The sequence below is a fragment of the Priapulus caudatus genome, unplaced genomic scaffold (genome assembly GCF_000485595.1).
Source record: "Priapulus caudatus unplaced genomic scaffold, Priapulus_caudatus-5.0.1 Scaffold553, whole genome shotgun sequence".
In the NCBI taxonomy this organism is placed as follows: domain Eukaryota; kingdom Metazoa; phylum Priapulida; class Priapulimorpha; order Priapulimorphida; family Priapulidae; genus Priapulus; species Priapulus caudatus.
The window spans coordinates 95,378-110,465 of NW_014577614.1; the positions used below are offsets into that span (position 1 = coordinate 95,378).

At 44.3% G+C, this 15,088-nt stretch overlaps 2 protein-coding genes across 4 annotated transcripts in view; both read left to right on the forward strand.

The window, feature by feature from the left end:
• The window catches only part of LOC106811588 (molybdenum cofactor sulfurase-like), an 11,631-nt gene extending 7,712 nt beyond the window's left edge, over positions 1–3,919 (forward strand). For 2 of the 3 annotated variants that reach the window (XM_014815277.1, XM_014815279.1), the window contains 5 exons: positions 989–1,363; positions 1,854–2,016; positions 2,392–2,595; positions 2,780–3,009; positions 3,294–3,919. In XM_014815277.1, coding sequence (XP_014670763.1) covers positions 989–1,363; positions 1,854–2,016; positions 2,392–2,595; positions 2,780–3,009; positions 3,294–3,509 — 1,188 coding nt within the window. In that variant the 3' untranslated portion in view covers positions 3,510–3,919. The remainder of the gene's footprint in view (positions 1–988; positions 1,364–1,853; positions 2,017–2,391; positions 2,596–2,779; positions 3,010–3,293) is intronic. The other variant, XM_014815278.1, reaches the window with a different exon arrangement.
• An 8,351-nt stretch (positions 3,920–12,270) lies between these two features.
• LOC106811578 overlaps positions 12,271–15,088 on the forward strand; it is a 6,295-nt gene continuing 3,477 nt past the window's right edge. The window contains exon 1 of the mRNA XM_014815255.1: positions 12,271–13,804. Within this exon, the coding sequence (XP_014670741.1) occupies positions 12,271–13,804 (1,534 nt within the window). The remainder of the gene's footprint in view (positions 13,805–15,088) is intronic.

Consider the following 15,088-nt stretch of genomic DNA (forward strand, 5'->3'; position numbering starts at 1 on the left):
AATTGACCTAGCGCGACCAAACTTCGTATACTTACACATCTTGGGGAGAAGGTGTGCAGAGTACCAAAACCAGGTCACTGCAACCTTTATTTGACCTTGACCATGACCTTGACCTTCATAATGTTTCCCTTCCGCTCTATAACTCGGCCCCTAATTGACCTAGCGCGACCAAACTTCGTATACTTACACATCTTGGGGAGAACACGTGGGATACATGTAGTTGGCGACAACTGCCCTTTCTAGTTTATATACAGGTCAATCACTTGCACTTGTACACACGATGTACTTGATGACTCGGCGGATTGACTCAGATGGTGTACTAGTACTACTAGGACATTGGTTGTTCTGTTTGTTGTTCTTGTACTGTTTCACACTGCACACATTTTTTTTTCACCAGAGGGCAATATTTTCAGCAAATCAAGTACTGGATCACACTATCTGCCTGTTAATCTTACTTCATCATATATGAATACCATTGTCATGATAAGGGTGACATCATCAATTTATTATCTTGATACCATAATATCATGCATGATCAATACACAAGATCGATGCCATTTTATTCAGAAAGCCTCTGCATGTAATAATCCTACATGTATCTGCAGTTCTGTAGACATGACACACGATGTGTACTATCAACCTGTCTCACTGCACTATGGCACAAAATTATTACAATTTAATACAGCTGAATTAAACCCATCACTTCTACATTACAGTCTCTGTAGGTAATATATTCATACAGTGTAAAAAAGGCAAGATAAGCTGCCTCTAGCAAGTTAATTCATTTGCCAAAATATTCTGACTCATTTACATTTTTCTCTTCTTTTCTTTTCTTTTTCTTCTTTATTTGTCATATTGCATACATGTATTAGCATTACTGAATTAGGTGCAGACCATATACTGTAATGCTAAAATATATACGGTTTCACTAGCACTGTCAGGGGTTGTGTTTTTTTGGCACCATCATGGTTCACATTTCTTGCTGCAGGCAGGTCACATGTGTGGCGACAGCGTTGATGTGATTAGTGGCTGTCCGACTGGGGCAGTGCGCATTTCCTTCGGCTGGATGTCAACGCTGGAGGACGGGCAGCGATTCCTGGACATGGTGCGAACATGCTTCGTGGTCGCACACTCCACCGGCGAAATGCACTGCGACAAAAGTGGCACCAATGTAGACAACCCATGTGTTTTGAGACCGGTGTCACCTTTCAGTGATAGCGCGGTGGTGGCAGACTGTCATGGCGTCATGTCGGCGAAGACGGCAGACACTTCACACATATCCGCACCAGACATGCAAGAGAATGAATCGCTGAGGCTCTCACGCATTTTCCTGTACCCTGTAAAATCGTGTGGCTCACTGGAGGTATGTGGGTCATTTATCCCATTATTTAAAAAACCTGACCAACACAAATCTTTCGAATTGCTTCATGAGCAGCAAACAGTCCGATTGAGTATTGAGATATTTTCAACTTTTGCTTTACAGTCAGTTTGCCTCTATTCCAGTTTGTATAAACCGTTTATACGTTGGTAATCAGTCACACTGTGTCCACTTGACAGGCATGAATTTTACTGGGATTTTCTGAAGGAAATGGCCGACAGCCTTTGTTATTACGTTATGGCGAGCTTTCGGGTTGGTAGCTGCTTGGTGAGAAAACGGGGTTACCATGCATGCATATAATTTGTTTATAATGTACAAGATTTCCCCCGGTGAGCCAAAAACTCGCATGTGATCTGTAAGGTCATTACCCAGCGCTTAGGTCTAGCATCGTGTCGTGTGTGTGCATGTGTGCGTGCGTGCGTGCGTGCGTTCGTGTGTGCGTGTTGTGTTAGCTCGTCCCTGGTTACTCGTCTAGGTGCATGAGTGGAAGCTGAGTGAGCGAGGCCTACTCTACGACAGGCAGTGGATGGTCGTCACGGATGCTGGCATCGTTCTCACTCAGAAGCGCGAGTCTCGCCTATGTCTCATCAAGCCTCGCTTGGACTTGCTGGCTGGTGTCCTGTGGCTGACGTTCCCAGGTATATAGTCCACCAGTAATACATCCAGCAAGAGAATGGCTCTATTCCTCATATATACCTTGTTGAGCAGACTCTGAGGCACTTTAGATAGATTTATGCAAACTTGTTCGAGTAACAGCGGCAGTTCTGTCAATCAAATGCAAGTGTGTGCGCAAAATAGCAGCATTATTAAAACTTCAATGAGCTCTAGAAGTACTTTTCACAGAGTGTATTTAACACAGTGTCTTGTTGGATACGTTGTTAGGTAGGATGCAAGGAGGGTGCCCCCATGCACCTAGCTGTACAGGAATATGATTTGAGGTGTTGCAATGGTTATTGTAAAGTGGGCTGAATTAATATCGGCCATATCTAACAACAGATTGTATCATATTTCAGATACCAACCCACTAAGTGTCCCCTTAGCCATGGACCACGACAAGCAGGAGCAAGCCACATCCGCCGAGAGGTTCACAGGCACCGTATGTAGGGCTCGTGTGTGGGGACAGGACTGTGGTGCAGAAGCAGGGAGGTGGCTATCAGCGTGCCTGAATCGACCCGGCTGTCGCCTAGTTGCCCATGACCCCGGCAGCAAACGAACACGTAAGATGGCTTAAGCCCTGAGTAGCAATGCAGTACAGTCATCACAGTTAAGTCTAGTTCACCTCAAGAGTTAAACCGCGAGGTTTCTTCAACTCTGGTGCAGCGCATATAACTGAACATGTCAAAGTTGGGTATTAGTAATGAATGCAGTAGCGAGAACAAGCTTGGTGCTCGTCATTTGCAGACGATGAGGGTCGGACTTCGTTGTCACTCGCTAACGAGGCCCAGTACCTCATCATCTCCGAGTCCAGCATCTCGCATCTCTTTGATTCCATCGCCATGACAGCGGACGATGCTCGTCCTGATCCCGATGACTTGATGGAGCGTTTCCGTGCAAACCTAGTTATCGCAGGCGGCACACCATTTGAGGAGGAGAGATGGGAAAGTGTGCAGATCGGCTGCCACAGCTTCCAGGTACTCACCAATTTTTATATTTCTTATTTTATTCATTACTTGTTCTTAACGTTGGGATCAAATCACGCATGCCAGTGCATTGCAGATTTTTTATACCTGAAATCTGGAGATGTGAATTGTGATCTTACACAGAAATAATTAATACCAAGAAGTAGGCCAGTATAGACATCTGCATGAGTTACAAACGGATAGTAAGATCTATAGATACCTGATCTGTACAGAACTTTCTGCCAGATGCAGTAGTTTGGCAAGACAATATACTGACATTACGATGCTTTTCACAGAGTCTGGGCCACTGCACTCGCTGTGCAGTGATATGCACTAATCAGAGAACTGCAGAGTTTGGCCGACAGCTGCTGGTGACCCTGAGGTCACTTCGCGCAGGCAAGCTTAACTTTGGCATCTATGTAAGAGCCAGCTACAGCAGCAGTGACGCCACCAGTACATTGAGAGTGGGAGACCAGGTGTTACCGGCTTATAGGTTGGTGGTGGAGGCGTAAGTGTGCGTGAAGGGTTCTGGAGTGGGTGTATAGGTGCGTGGTGCAGTGGTTGTAAACGACAGCTAAATACGGTGTTATTAACTAACTGACTATATACTGCCATGCACAGGCCTTATATTATATTAGCAAAGGGGTTGTTAAATATAAATGTAGGATTAGGAAGAGGATGCGGGAATTGGGCTGAGAGAGAGAAAATTAAGGCCTATAAAAATTAATTTTATTTATTAAATATATATATATATATATACATGGCAGTATGTCAGGTATCTAGTTTTAATAATGAAAATAACCTGTTATATATATAGGCTGGGAATATTGTTATATTATTTTGTTTCTCTAATATAAATAATAACCTCTAAACATATGTTATCAAAGTACTGAAATAAAGTGTACTTTTTACAGCCACAAGAGCATTAGTGTTTTAGCATGTGTGACAGAATCTCGTGTCACCACTGAAGAATTGATCAATCTTACTGTGAGTCTCGAACCTGTTATCCTTGTAAATTCTTACATGTTCCATAAATCCTTGACAAGTTTTGTCAAGGACGTGTTACTACACCTAAGTCGGACAGCATGCAAGTACAAATATCTTTCTTCCCCTCATACTCATACTTATACATATACATATATATACATATACATATACTTCTTTCTCCCCTGGTCTACCCATGCCATGTACTATACTGAACAGTAGTAATCGACATGCAGAAAATCAAATGTTGTACACCAAGTTCCACTGTGTCAGTTGTGCACCTGGTAGATCTACTAGGGTGATTAATTTTCAAGGGAGAAGGTTACAAGGTATAGTCCTGTAGGTATACAATGAGCACACACACACACACACACATATATATATATATATATATATATATATATAGATAGATAGATAGATAGATAGATAGATATATGTAGCGTTGAAGTATGTTTTCGTTTATAAAAGGTGATATAAATCCAAACTTGTGTATTAAACTAAATAAACTTTAATATCTTGCACACCGTGTAGTCACATCTTGCATAGCGAGACAAAGAAACGCGCACACGCGCGTAAGTTCTTGTGCTTACTCCCGCGATCACAACCAGACTCCCCGACTCCTACATCTCTGTCTTCCCCCGTCTCTCTAATTTCTCTTCTATATATTACCCCCAAAACCCCTACATCCTGAGCGCACATGTCACCCGTTCTCCCAGACCACGTACTACCTCCATTTCACAATGATCCTAGAAACGCGCGACCTAAAACACGTTTACACTCCCTATAACATCAATGTAGGCGTAACAAGATGCGCGACGCTGTGTCTAGATAGACTATTACTAAAGCAACCCCTAGTCTAGCTCCGCTGACTAATTCATGCAACATTTGTAAAACATATGTTACACTATCTCCCCCTTCTCCAAGACGATGACTACTCTAGCTGTCATCGATTCAGCGTCCCCGCTGATCTACACTTCAATCTAAACCTAAACAATTTCTAAAAAAAAAATACTATCCTAATACTTTCCTAACTCAACCCCAACGAGAGAAACGTATTTATGTCTAATTAAACAACCCACAATCAATACACAAACAAAACAGCATTCAAAATACAAGAAAACAAAATACATATGAAGCATAAAGCTTTCTATACAAAACAAGTAACGATAAGGTTCGATCACCATACAAGTCAGAAATTCAAAACATTTGGCAGTGAACATTTTGATATCGCTGCAATTACTCTCACTCTTGCGTCTTTTTATGCTGTAACGTACGTGGCATATGCGTATACCGACACGCATTATCGAAACCACGTTTCCAGCCATGTGCTCCATTATATATCATCTCAAGAGCTAATAATACCTTAAAAAGAGCTAATAATACCTAATAATAATAATAATAAGAGCTAATAATACCTAATAAAGGTATTATTAGCTCTTGATCATTTTTATTACCTTTATTACCATTTTTACCATTATTACCAATACACCATTATTACACACAGCACCAATGTGGACCTGACAACCTTTGTCACTTCCACACATCATTCAGCCAAAAAAAACACGCAAAACTGATTTCATATTTTCGATTAAATGTTTTAGGCTTATCAAACTCTGATGGAAAAATGTATTTAGCAGTCTGACAATATAGTGTAAACGTACCGTTACGACAAATTCAAGAAAACGATCACACATTTAAAGTTTCACACAAAAGATTTTCCCACACAGAAACAAACGGTCACAAGCATCTACCATGGAAAAAATACGGCGTACATAAAACAAAGAAAAACAGATAAAAATACACATTCCTGATGATGTCACCCTTTCACGCCCAGTTTCGACGGCACGAGATTAAAGCTTTCCACCAATTAAATTCTAGAATTCCCTGGATTTTGTTTTTTTTAGCTATTACAGTTCGCAATTTATCTTTCACGTCCTCTGTCTCTGCTCTGTCAGCCTTGCCTTCTCTGTTCTGCTATCTTCGCTGTCTCACACACCGGCCGTCACTTCTTCCACGCTGTCTTACTCACAGTAGTTCCTACGCCGTGTGTATCCACCGTTCTCTCTCCTGCGTCTCGCTCTGTTTCTCCCGTCTCGCTCTCCGCCATTCTTCGTCTCTGTCGATCGATCTCCGTCGTTCTTCGTTTCCTCTAATCTTGCTCCTGTTCCCGTCTCTCTCTCTCTCTCTCTCTCTCTCTCTCTCTCTCTGGTCTCTCTCTCTCTCTCTTCTCTCTCTCGTCTCTTTCTCTCTCTCTCTCTCTCTTCCTCCCTCTCTCTTGCTTTTCTCGTCTGCTCTCCGTTTCCCCTCTAGTTTTCTTGCCGCGAGTGTACTCAGCGACTCCTCCTGTCTATTCTTCCTTCTCCATCTTCCTTGCGTAGTATGGCCCGTAGATCGACATAGTTGGATACCTTACGCTTTCGTCCGCAAAGAATACCCAGGTTTTGGACTGTCATTGGCTCCGAAATGTAACATTGAATTAAAAGTTTCGTATAAATGATGAGGAAGGAAGAAGGAACATATGTTACATTAGCTCCTGGTTACATATATAGAATATATATATAAACAAAGTCAAGGTATAGAATAAGGGTGTTTAAAGTTTAATTGACGAGCTTTCGAGATTCCATCTCTTCATGCAGTCGTCAGCAGACATTGGAATAGAATCAAATAATCAAAAACAAATACATCGTTATAGATAATCAAAAATGATTATTCTCAACAATTCGCGCTTTGCCATGAATACGGACGCAAAAGAACACGCAACACACACACATATATATATATATTATATTTATATATATATATATATATATATATAGCGTGTTCTTACGTTTGCTGACACTGAATGAAGAGATGTAATCTCGAAAACTCGTCAATTAAATATATTATATCTATAACTCATTGTATTTGTTTTTGATTAGTTCGATTCTATTCCAATGTATATATATATATATATATATATTATATATTTGTAGACACGTTATTAAGCGCTACCTTGTTTAATCTGTTCTGAAATGAACTAGAGACAAGTAAAGACAGACAAGACGAGATAGTCGTTCAGTAGTGTTTTACTATACATAATATCACATAGAAATCAATGTGCTACAGACTAGCAAGACCGTTCAAATACATAGCGACCGTATCACGCACCTACACCTTTCTCGATACGTGTCTTCTAACAAGAGCCCGAGAAGCAAGGCCTCGTCCTTATATACGCGCCGCCTTTTCCTTACGTTCACCTCTCGTTATAGTTTCCTTCTCTGCTTCCTCCTCCACTTCCTCCGGCCACTGACATGAGCCAAATACGAATTCCTCCTCCACCTCCTCCATTACCCATAGCGATGGCTACGGAGATGCATGTCTCCGCCTCGACTTCGTATTCAGCCGATTCCCATGCTACCCATTTCTGCCCTGATGTCATAGGTCATCTGCGTCAGCGTCTAGGTTTGTCTAATGCGCACATGCCCGGAACCTTAGGCCTCCGCGCTCGATCATTGCTTGGTCTCGTACATGCTAACTAGCTCGCGTAGTGTCCATTCTTAGTATGTTGTGACACCTCTCCGACACTGTGTGCGCCAAGATTGCATTTCCCCCGCATCGCTATCGCTCTCTCTCGTGGCAATCTGCAATCTGCCCCTTACATTCCTCCTCCCCCATCGGACGATGCAATCATCGTCAAGTCGCAGCGTCCTGGCTGTCATCGATGGGACCCGAAATTTTGCCCGTGAGACAATCGATTGGTGACGTAGCTACAGACGACCGCAGCTCGCATATACCGAACGCACGAAACTCGACTGGCAATCTCGAACGAATGGCCGTTGCTACCTTCCATTTAAATGCGCGCATCATGCCGTGGTTCATTAAATACATATCGCGAGCAAGTCAAATGTTCGTACATATTGCGCGCCATGCTAGACCGCACACCAAGAACCCAATGCTACGAACACGCCGCGTTTAGGCGCGCAGGTATGGCACGCACACCTCTCCCAACTCTATTTTTCCGAACCGGTCGGTCGGTCGGTGATCGTCCGATCAGCGATCGTATCGTAAACAACATCCATTTTTCTATTTAACTATTTCTTTTATTTCTCCCTAATTTAGCTTTCGATTACCCTCGCACTATATTTATACTCTACAAAACAAGTAACGATAAAGTTCGATCACCATACGAGTCAGAACTTCAACACATTTAGCAGTAAACATTTTGATATCGCTGCAATTACTCTCAATCTTGCGTCTTTTTATGCTGTAAGTTGTAACGTACAATAGCTACAATGCAACATATGCGCGTACCGACACGCATTACCGAATACCGTATTCCCGAATACGTATTACCGAAACGACGTTTAACTACCTCGAGCTTCGTGCTCCGTTATATATCATATTGATCCGTATTAATCCCGTATATCCTCATTTAACACCGATGTGGACCTGACAACCTTTGTCACTTCACACATCATACAGCCAACAAAAAGACGCAAAACTGATTTCATATTTTCGATTAAATGTTTTAGGCCTATATCAAACTCTAATTGAAGAATGTGTTTAGCAGTCTGACAATATAGCGCAAACGTACCGTTACGACAAATTCAACAACGATGACAAATTTCTACATAACGTTTCACGCAAAGATTACACCAATAAATACTACAATCAACGAAAAATAAGAACACGTCCCGTAGGCTGTGAAACAATCGTATATCGGCAAAAATGGTTGCGTACCTCACAGGTGTGAGTTTCGAGACATTATAATATGCACTTTTTGGTATGCAATAGGAATAATAGACCAGGAAGAGTATGGTTTTGTTCTGTGCTCTAGGTGTACATTCCCCTCTGTGCTATCCTCCGAGTCATACTTATACCGTGACACCTAAACCGAACGATTACCCCCTCAGGTGAATCTCGTAGTTCTGCTAACGGGCGTAAATCTACCTGTGCCTACCGTCACTACTGTCGCTCTCTGTCCACGATTCTGTTCGTGGCCTACCTCAGCGAGTCTGAGGGCGTATATCCCAGGCCCTTGCATTAACCTGTGCATCTACCTAGCACCCTCGACTTATTCCCTTAGAACTATATGCCTTGTCTCGGAAATTCGGCATTCTACGCATTTCAGAAAACTCGTAACCCGAAATCAAGACCCTCTACCACGCTGTTGAGTAAAGATTTAATAACTTCACGTCTAACACATGCCATCGTTTCTATAGGTAAATCAGTCATCGCTAACGTAATAAAATAATCTGATGTTGAGGGTGGTGGAGGGGATAGTGGCGGTAGTTATAGGCGGAGAAAAGTGCTTTAATATTTCGCTAAGTAATACGCTCGTACCTTTCAAAGCTAGTTTAATACGCAATCTATTTATGCCGACACAATAATTGTTTCACTCACCCGCCTCGAACTATCTCCTTGAGTTTGTGGTCTTTCCAGCGGATATCTCGCTATATTGTCGCTGTCCGGCATCAGCTGCTTTCTGTCGATCCTTGCGTATAGCTGAATCGCGCGTGTTTCTGCGTCGTCCCTGCTTCTCCCATAGCCAGGTCGTACAATTGCGAATGTTCTGGCTTATACGCGCTATTTGCAGCTGCATATCACTGTCCCTATGCATTTCCATACATTTTGCTCGTATGGCGAAACTCTGCATAACGAATGTCACAATCTTCTCTCCACTTCTCTTCTCTTCTCTTCATTTCTTCTTTTCTTCTCTCCTCTTCTCCCTCCTTCTTTTTCTTCTTCTTCTTCATCGTTACAGTTGTCTTCACTCAGTGTTTCTCTCGACTCTCGTGCATCGTATAGCTGTAGTACCTTTAGTTCGTTGTTTGGCAAAGGAATACCCAAGTTCGACTGGTACTGCACCAATGTAGACACGTGATTAGCGCTACCTTGTTTAATCTGTTCTGTAATGAACTAGAGACAAGTAAAGACAGACAAGACGAGAAGTAGCGTTCAGTAGTGTTTTACTATACATAATATCACATAGAAACTCAATGTGCTACAGACTAGCAAGACCGTTCATTTACATAGCGACCGTATCACGCACTTACACCTTTCTCGATCGGTGTCTTCTAACCAGAGCCCCGAGAAGCAAGGCTTCGTCCTTATATACGCCGCGCCCTTTTCCTACGTCACCTCTCGTTATAGTTTCCTTCTCTGCTTCCTCCTCCACTTCCTCCGGCCACTGGACATGCAAATACGGGAAATCCGTCCTCCACCTCCTCCATTACCCATAGCGAATGCTACGCGAGATGCATGTCTGCCGCCTCGACTTCGTATTCAGCCGATTTCCCATGCTCCCATTTCTGCCTGATGTCATACGTCATCTGGTCAGCGTCTAGGTTTCGTCATCATGCGCAATGCCGGGAACCTAGGCTCGCGCTCGACATTATTGCTTGGTCTCGTACATGCTACTAGCTCGCGTAGTGTTCCATTCTTTAGTATGTTTGTGCACACCTCTCCCGACAACTGTGGCGCCAAGATTGCTTTCATTCCCCCGCATCGCTATCGCTCTTCTCTCGTGGCATCTGCCAATCTGCCCGCTTACAATATATATATATATATATATTATAACACGCACAAAACACACACAACACACAGAGACACACACACACACAAACACACACACACACACACGCGCGCGCGCAACGCACGACGCACGCACGCACACACAGAACACACACACACACACCACACACACACACTACACACACACACACACACACAACAACACACAACGAAGCAAAGGACTCAAAAATCACACGTAATTAAAGTTTACGTTCATGCCCCCTGGATTTAAACAACCAACCCTCAGAATTAATTTCTGCTCAGTCATGACATGTCGACTTGAGCTATTGTAATATGGTGTCAGTTGGCAGCCACACACACGCACGTCATCAATGTGGTGATCCGGTTGGTTAAAATGGTCAGCAACCGGAAAACCATGGAAATTGAGGCGAATAGATCTTAGGTGTTCAACAAACTTATCCGCAAGGCGGCGTTTTGTTTCGCCAATATAGTAAATTTGGCATTTAACGCATTTAATGGTGTAAATGAGGTTCGTCGACACGCATGTAAATTAATCCCGTACTATAAATTTGCCCCGAAAAAATTGCTACACTAAATTAGCAATGAACCACGAGCACAAGAAGAGAAGAAGAACTACAGAAGACTCGCCAGTCATGCAGCCGCGCAAAGTTATAGGGGTCCACCCAACTGACACCCCTATAATGATAGACGCTGCAACATCTCCAATCCAGATTAATATCAACAAAAACGCACAAGGGTTACGAGTACCCATAGAAGCTGAGCCTTTGTTCCGCAAACTGCGCAACCTGAAGGATAAGCTTTAAAGGTACGAGACTCACAAATCTCGTTTGGAAGAGAGCCTGAGACAGCATCACATCCCGCCCTCCATGGATTTAAAAATGCTGCCAGTCGTCGGCAAACATGATGAAGAGTTCATGTCAGCCTGGCAGGCCTCTCTCACACAATTCCAAGAGCATATGGCCCTAATAACCATCAACTATGCCAAGGACACCGCAGAGCAACTAAGCGCAGAGATAACATCCACCCGCGAGGAACTAGTAAAAATCACTGGCTCCTCAACGAAAGCCGAAGAAATAGAAGCCTGGGTGGATACACTCAACGAACGCGCAGCACAACGGCAACAATCCTTACGCGACAGAAAACCTAAAGCCACACAAAAAAACAATGGGGAAAGAGCAACGGAAGAGCCGCTGCAAAACAAACAGACCACACTGAGACCAGACCGCAAACAACCCCAAAAAAACGTGAAGCGCAGGGAGGGGGCGAAACCCTACAACAGGGCCTCCCTAGGCGCTCACAAAACAACCAAAAACACAAACCGCCCCCAGGCACAGGATCTCACATCGCTCACCAGAGCCATGCGAGACATATTAAGAAACCTTCCCAGGGAATAGTCTGCCACCTAGGCACTTTTTATAGCACTCTAGACATCAAAAAAACCAAGGGACACAATACACGGAAAATACTCAAACGACAACACGTTCAACACCTGACACCCCCCTTAAAAACAATAACCCCCCCCCCCAAAAAAAATACCCAAAAATATAATGAAACGGCGAATAACACAACCACCTTCTCGAATATCCCTCTGTTCAATCTTTCCTCGTACTCACCTACGACGGAAGAACAAAACGTACTGGGCAAGGGACTGGGCTTCTGCCCTACACCACCCCCCCGGACAGGTCCGCCATCCTAGGCAGCCTCAAAAATTTCTTCCGTCGCCTCAGACTGAAGGAATTCTTCGGCTCCAAACAAATGCCCAGCAGCACAGGATCGCATTTCAGACCAGCCTCCACATGGACGCCCTCACCCAACAGAAACCCAGTACTGCAGACCTTCATCAAACTGGTACTCAGGGACGCGCTGCCTGCACCAATCCAAAAGCCCCCCCCCCGTTTCCACAATTTTCCGACCGAACAGCGACTAGCGCTGGAGCCACTGACCATCAACGAAGATTTAGTCATTGAACCTTGCGACAAGGGAGGAGGAATAGCAATCATGAATCGCGTAGACTACATCGCAGAATGCATGAGACAGCTCAACAATACTACCCACTATTCTCCACAAACCATAGACCTCACCCCTAGACACAGAATAGAGATAGACAAACTCCTCCTCAAAGGCCTACACACAGGAGAAATCAACAATAAAGAATACTCGGTGCTCACGCCAAAAGATACCCGAACGCCAAACTTCTATATCATGCCCAAAGTGCACAAGCAAGGCAACCCGGGTAGACCCATCCTATCCGCAAACAGTAGCCCAACCGAAATGATCTCCGCCTTCGTGGACCACCACAATAATACCTTGGTACGCAACATACTCTCGTACATTAGGGACACGGTAGATTTCTTCTCCTTCATCAGTAACTTCCCACCACTACCCCCCGAAGCGCTTCTCTGTACACTGGATGTTAGCTCACTCTACACTAACATCTCCCCCGACGAAGGAATACAAGCTCTGCGCCAAGCCCTTGACACACGACCGGCACCGCAGAAACCTTCCACAAACTTCCTAGCAGACATAGCAGAACTGATTCTGACCAAAAACAACTTTCAGTTCAACAACCACCACTACTTACAAATACAAGGTACACCAATGGGCTCGAAGATGGCACCGTCTTATGCCAACCTCTTCATGGACAATCTAGAACGCAAGTTTCTATCCTCCACAACACACCAACCGCTCACCTGGAAGAGGTATATCGACGATATCTTCGTTATCTGGACCCATGGCACCGACGCCTGGGACTCATTCGTCACAAACCTTAATGGCTTCCATCCCACCATCAAATTCACGGAATCTCACAGATCGTTATGTCTCCCCTTCCTAGACGTACGGGTAACCATCGACAAGGGGTCCTTGCACACAGACGTATACTGTAAACCCACAGACTGCCACCCGTACCTCAGGACAGATTCAGCCCACCCTAAGGCACTCATAGACAACATCCCCTACGGGCAATTCTTCCGCCTAAAAAGGATCTGCTCAAACAAAGTGCGCTTCGACACGTGCTGCCAGGAGTTTAAGCACCTGTTCCTGAAACGGGGCTACAAGGCAGACCTGCTAGATAAGTCTATACAAAAAGCGTCACAATGCTCACGAGAATCACTGCTAAAACCCAAACCAAAAGCAGTGAACACAAACCTAAGAATTTCCTTTATCATGGAATACAACCCCAGTAACCCACAGATCAAACAGATCATCCAAAAACACTGGCACGTTCTATCAGCCTTACCGGCCCTGAACCATATTCTCGACCATCCGCCTATCTTCGCCCTAAGCAGAGGTAAGAATTTGAAGGACGCGCTCATACGCGCAAGAATATCCCCACCACACTCTCGCCCTCAGCTCACCCACGCCAGTGGTCGCACCTCAACGCCAGGCACACGCCCCTGCAGGCGTACTCGCTGCTCCACGTGCAGCACGGTCAACTCACACACGGTCTTACCCTTCCCTCCCCCCACCGGAAATACATCACGCATTCCTTCACATGCATCTCCACGAACCTCATCTACGAAATCTCCTGTCGCAAATGCCCCGCGGCCAGATACATAGGCGAGACACAGCGTTAACTCAAAGATCGCATAGTTGAACACCTCCGTGACATTACAAAACGAGACATTAGCAGACCCGTCAGTGCTCATTTTACACGCGACAACCACACCGCAGCGGATTTTAAGTGCAGGGGGCATTGGACAAATATTCTCGGACCCCCCCCGAACATCCACACACGATCCGCAACAGAAAGAAAAGAGAAGCCTATTGGATCCAGAATCTAAACACCATCCAACCACCGCACCACTGGCCTCCGCTCCTCCCACTCTCCTCCCCTGTACCTCCACAAGATTAAACATCTGCAGGTAGGCCGTGCACCCAACGTACGCACGCAAAATACGGCTCTTGCGCAAGTATGGTCGGTGACGTCCTGTACGGTCAGTGTGACGTCAGTGCTATCCACCACCATAGACCAATCACGCACGCACATCCATGTATTGATAATACGTATATATATATATATCCTCCGCGCACTGGCCTCGCTCCTCCACACTCCTGCCCCTGGACCCTCCACAGAGAAAACTGCATGTAGGCCGTCACCTCCAACCGTACGCACGCAATAACGGCTCTGCGAAGTATGGTCGTGATGTCAGTGTGACGTCATCGCGTACGGCGCGTACGCCGGCGCGTTACATGTGATGGTCGTTGGTTCGAATCCATCTGTTTATTTTTTAATTTTTCTAATTTTTTATCTTATTCCATTTAATATTTTCCCAATAAACGCAAATATTAACAGATTTTATTTACAATTTTCATTACATTAATTATTTTGTAATTAAATTAAATTATTAGTGTAAAAATTTAATTAGGGTTTAGGGTTAGGGTTTACGGGTTACTAGGTTTAGGTGTTAGGGAAGGGGTAGTCACGCAACCACCAGCACCATCAGCAGGCTGATCGACTGATCTCTATAATATAATAATTAATTATAAATATAAATATAATAGATTATATTATAGAGATCGTGGGGCTGAGAGGGTCTATGTCCCCCCCGGGTACGCCGGAAGCGTAACCCCT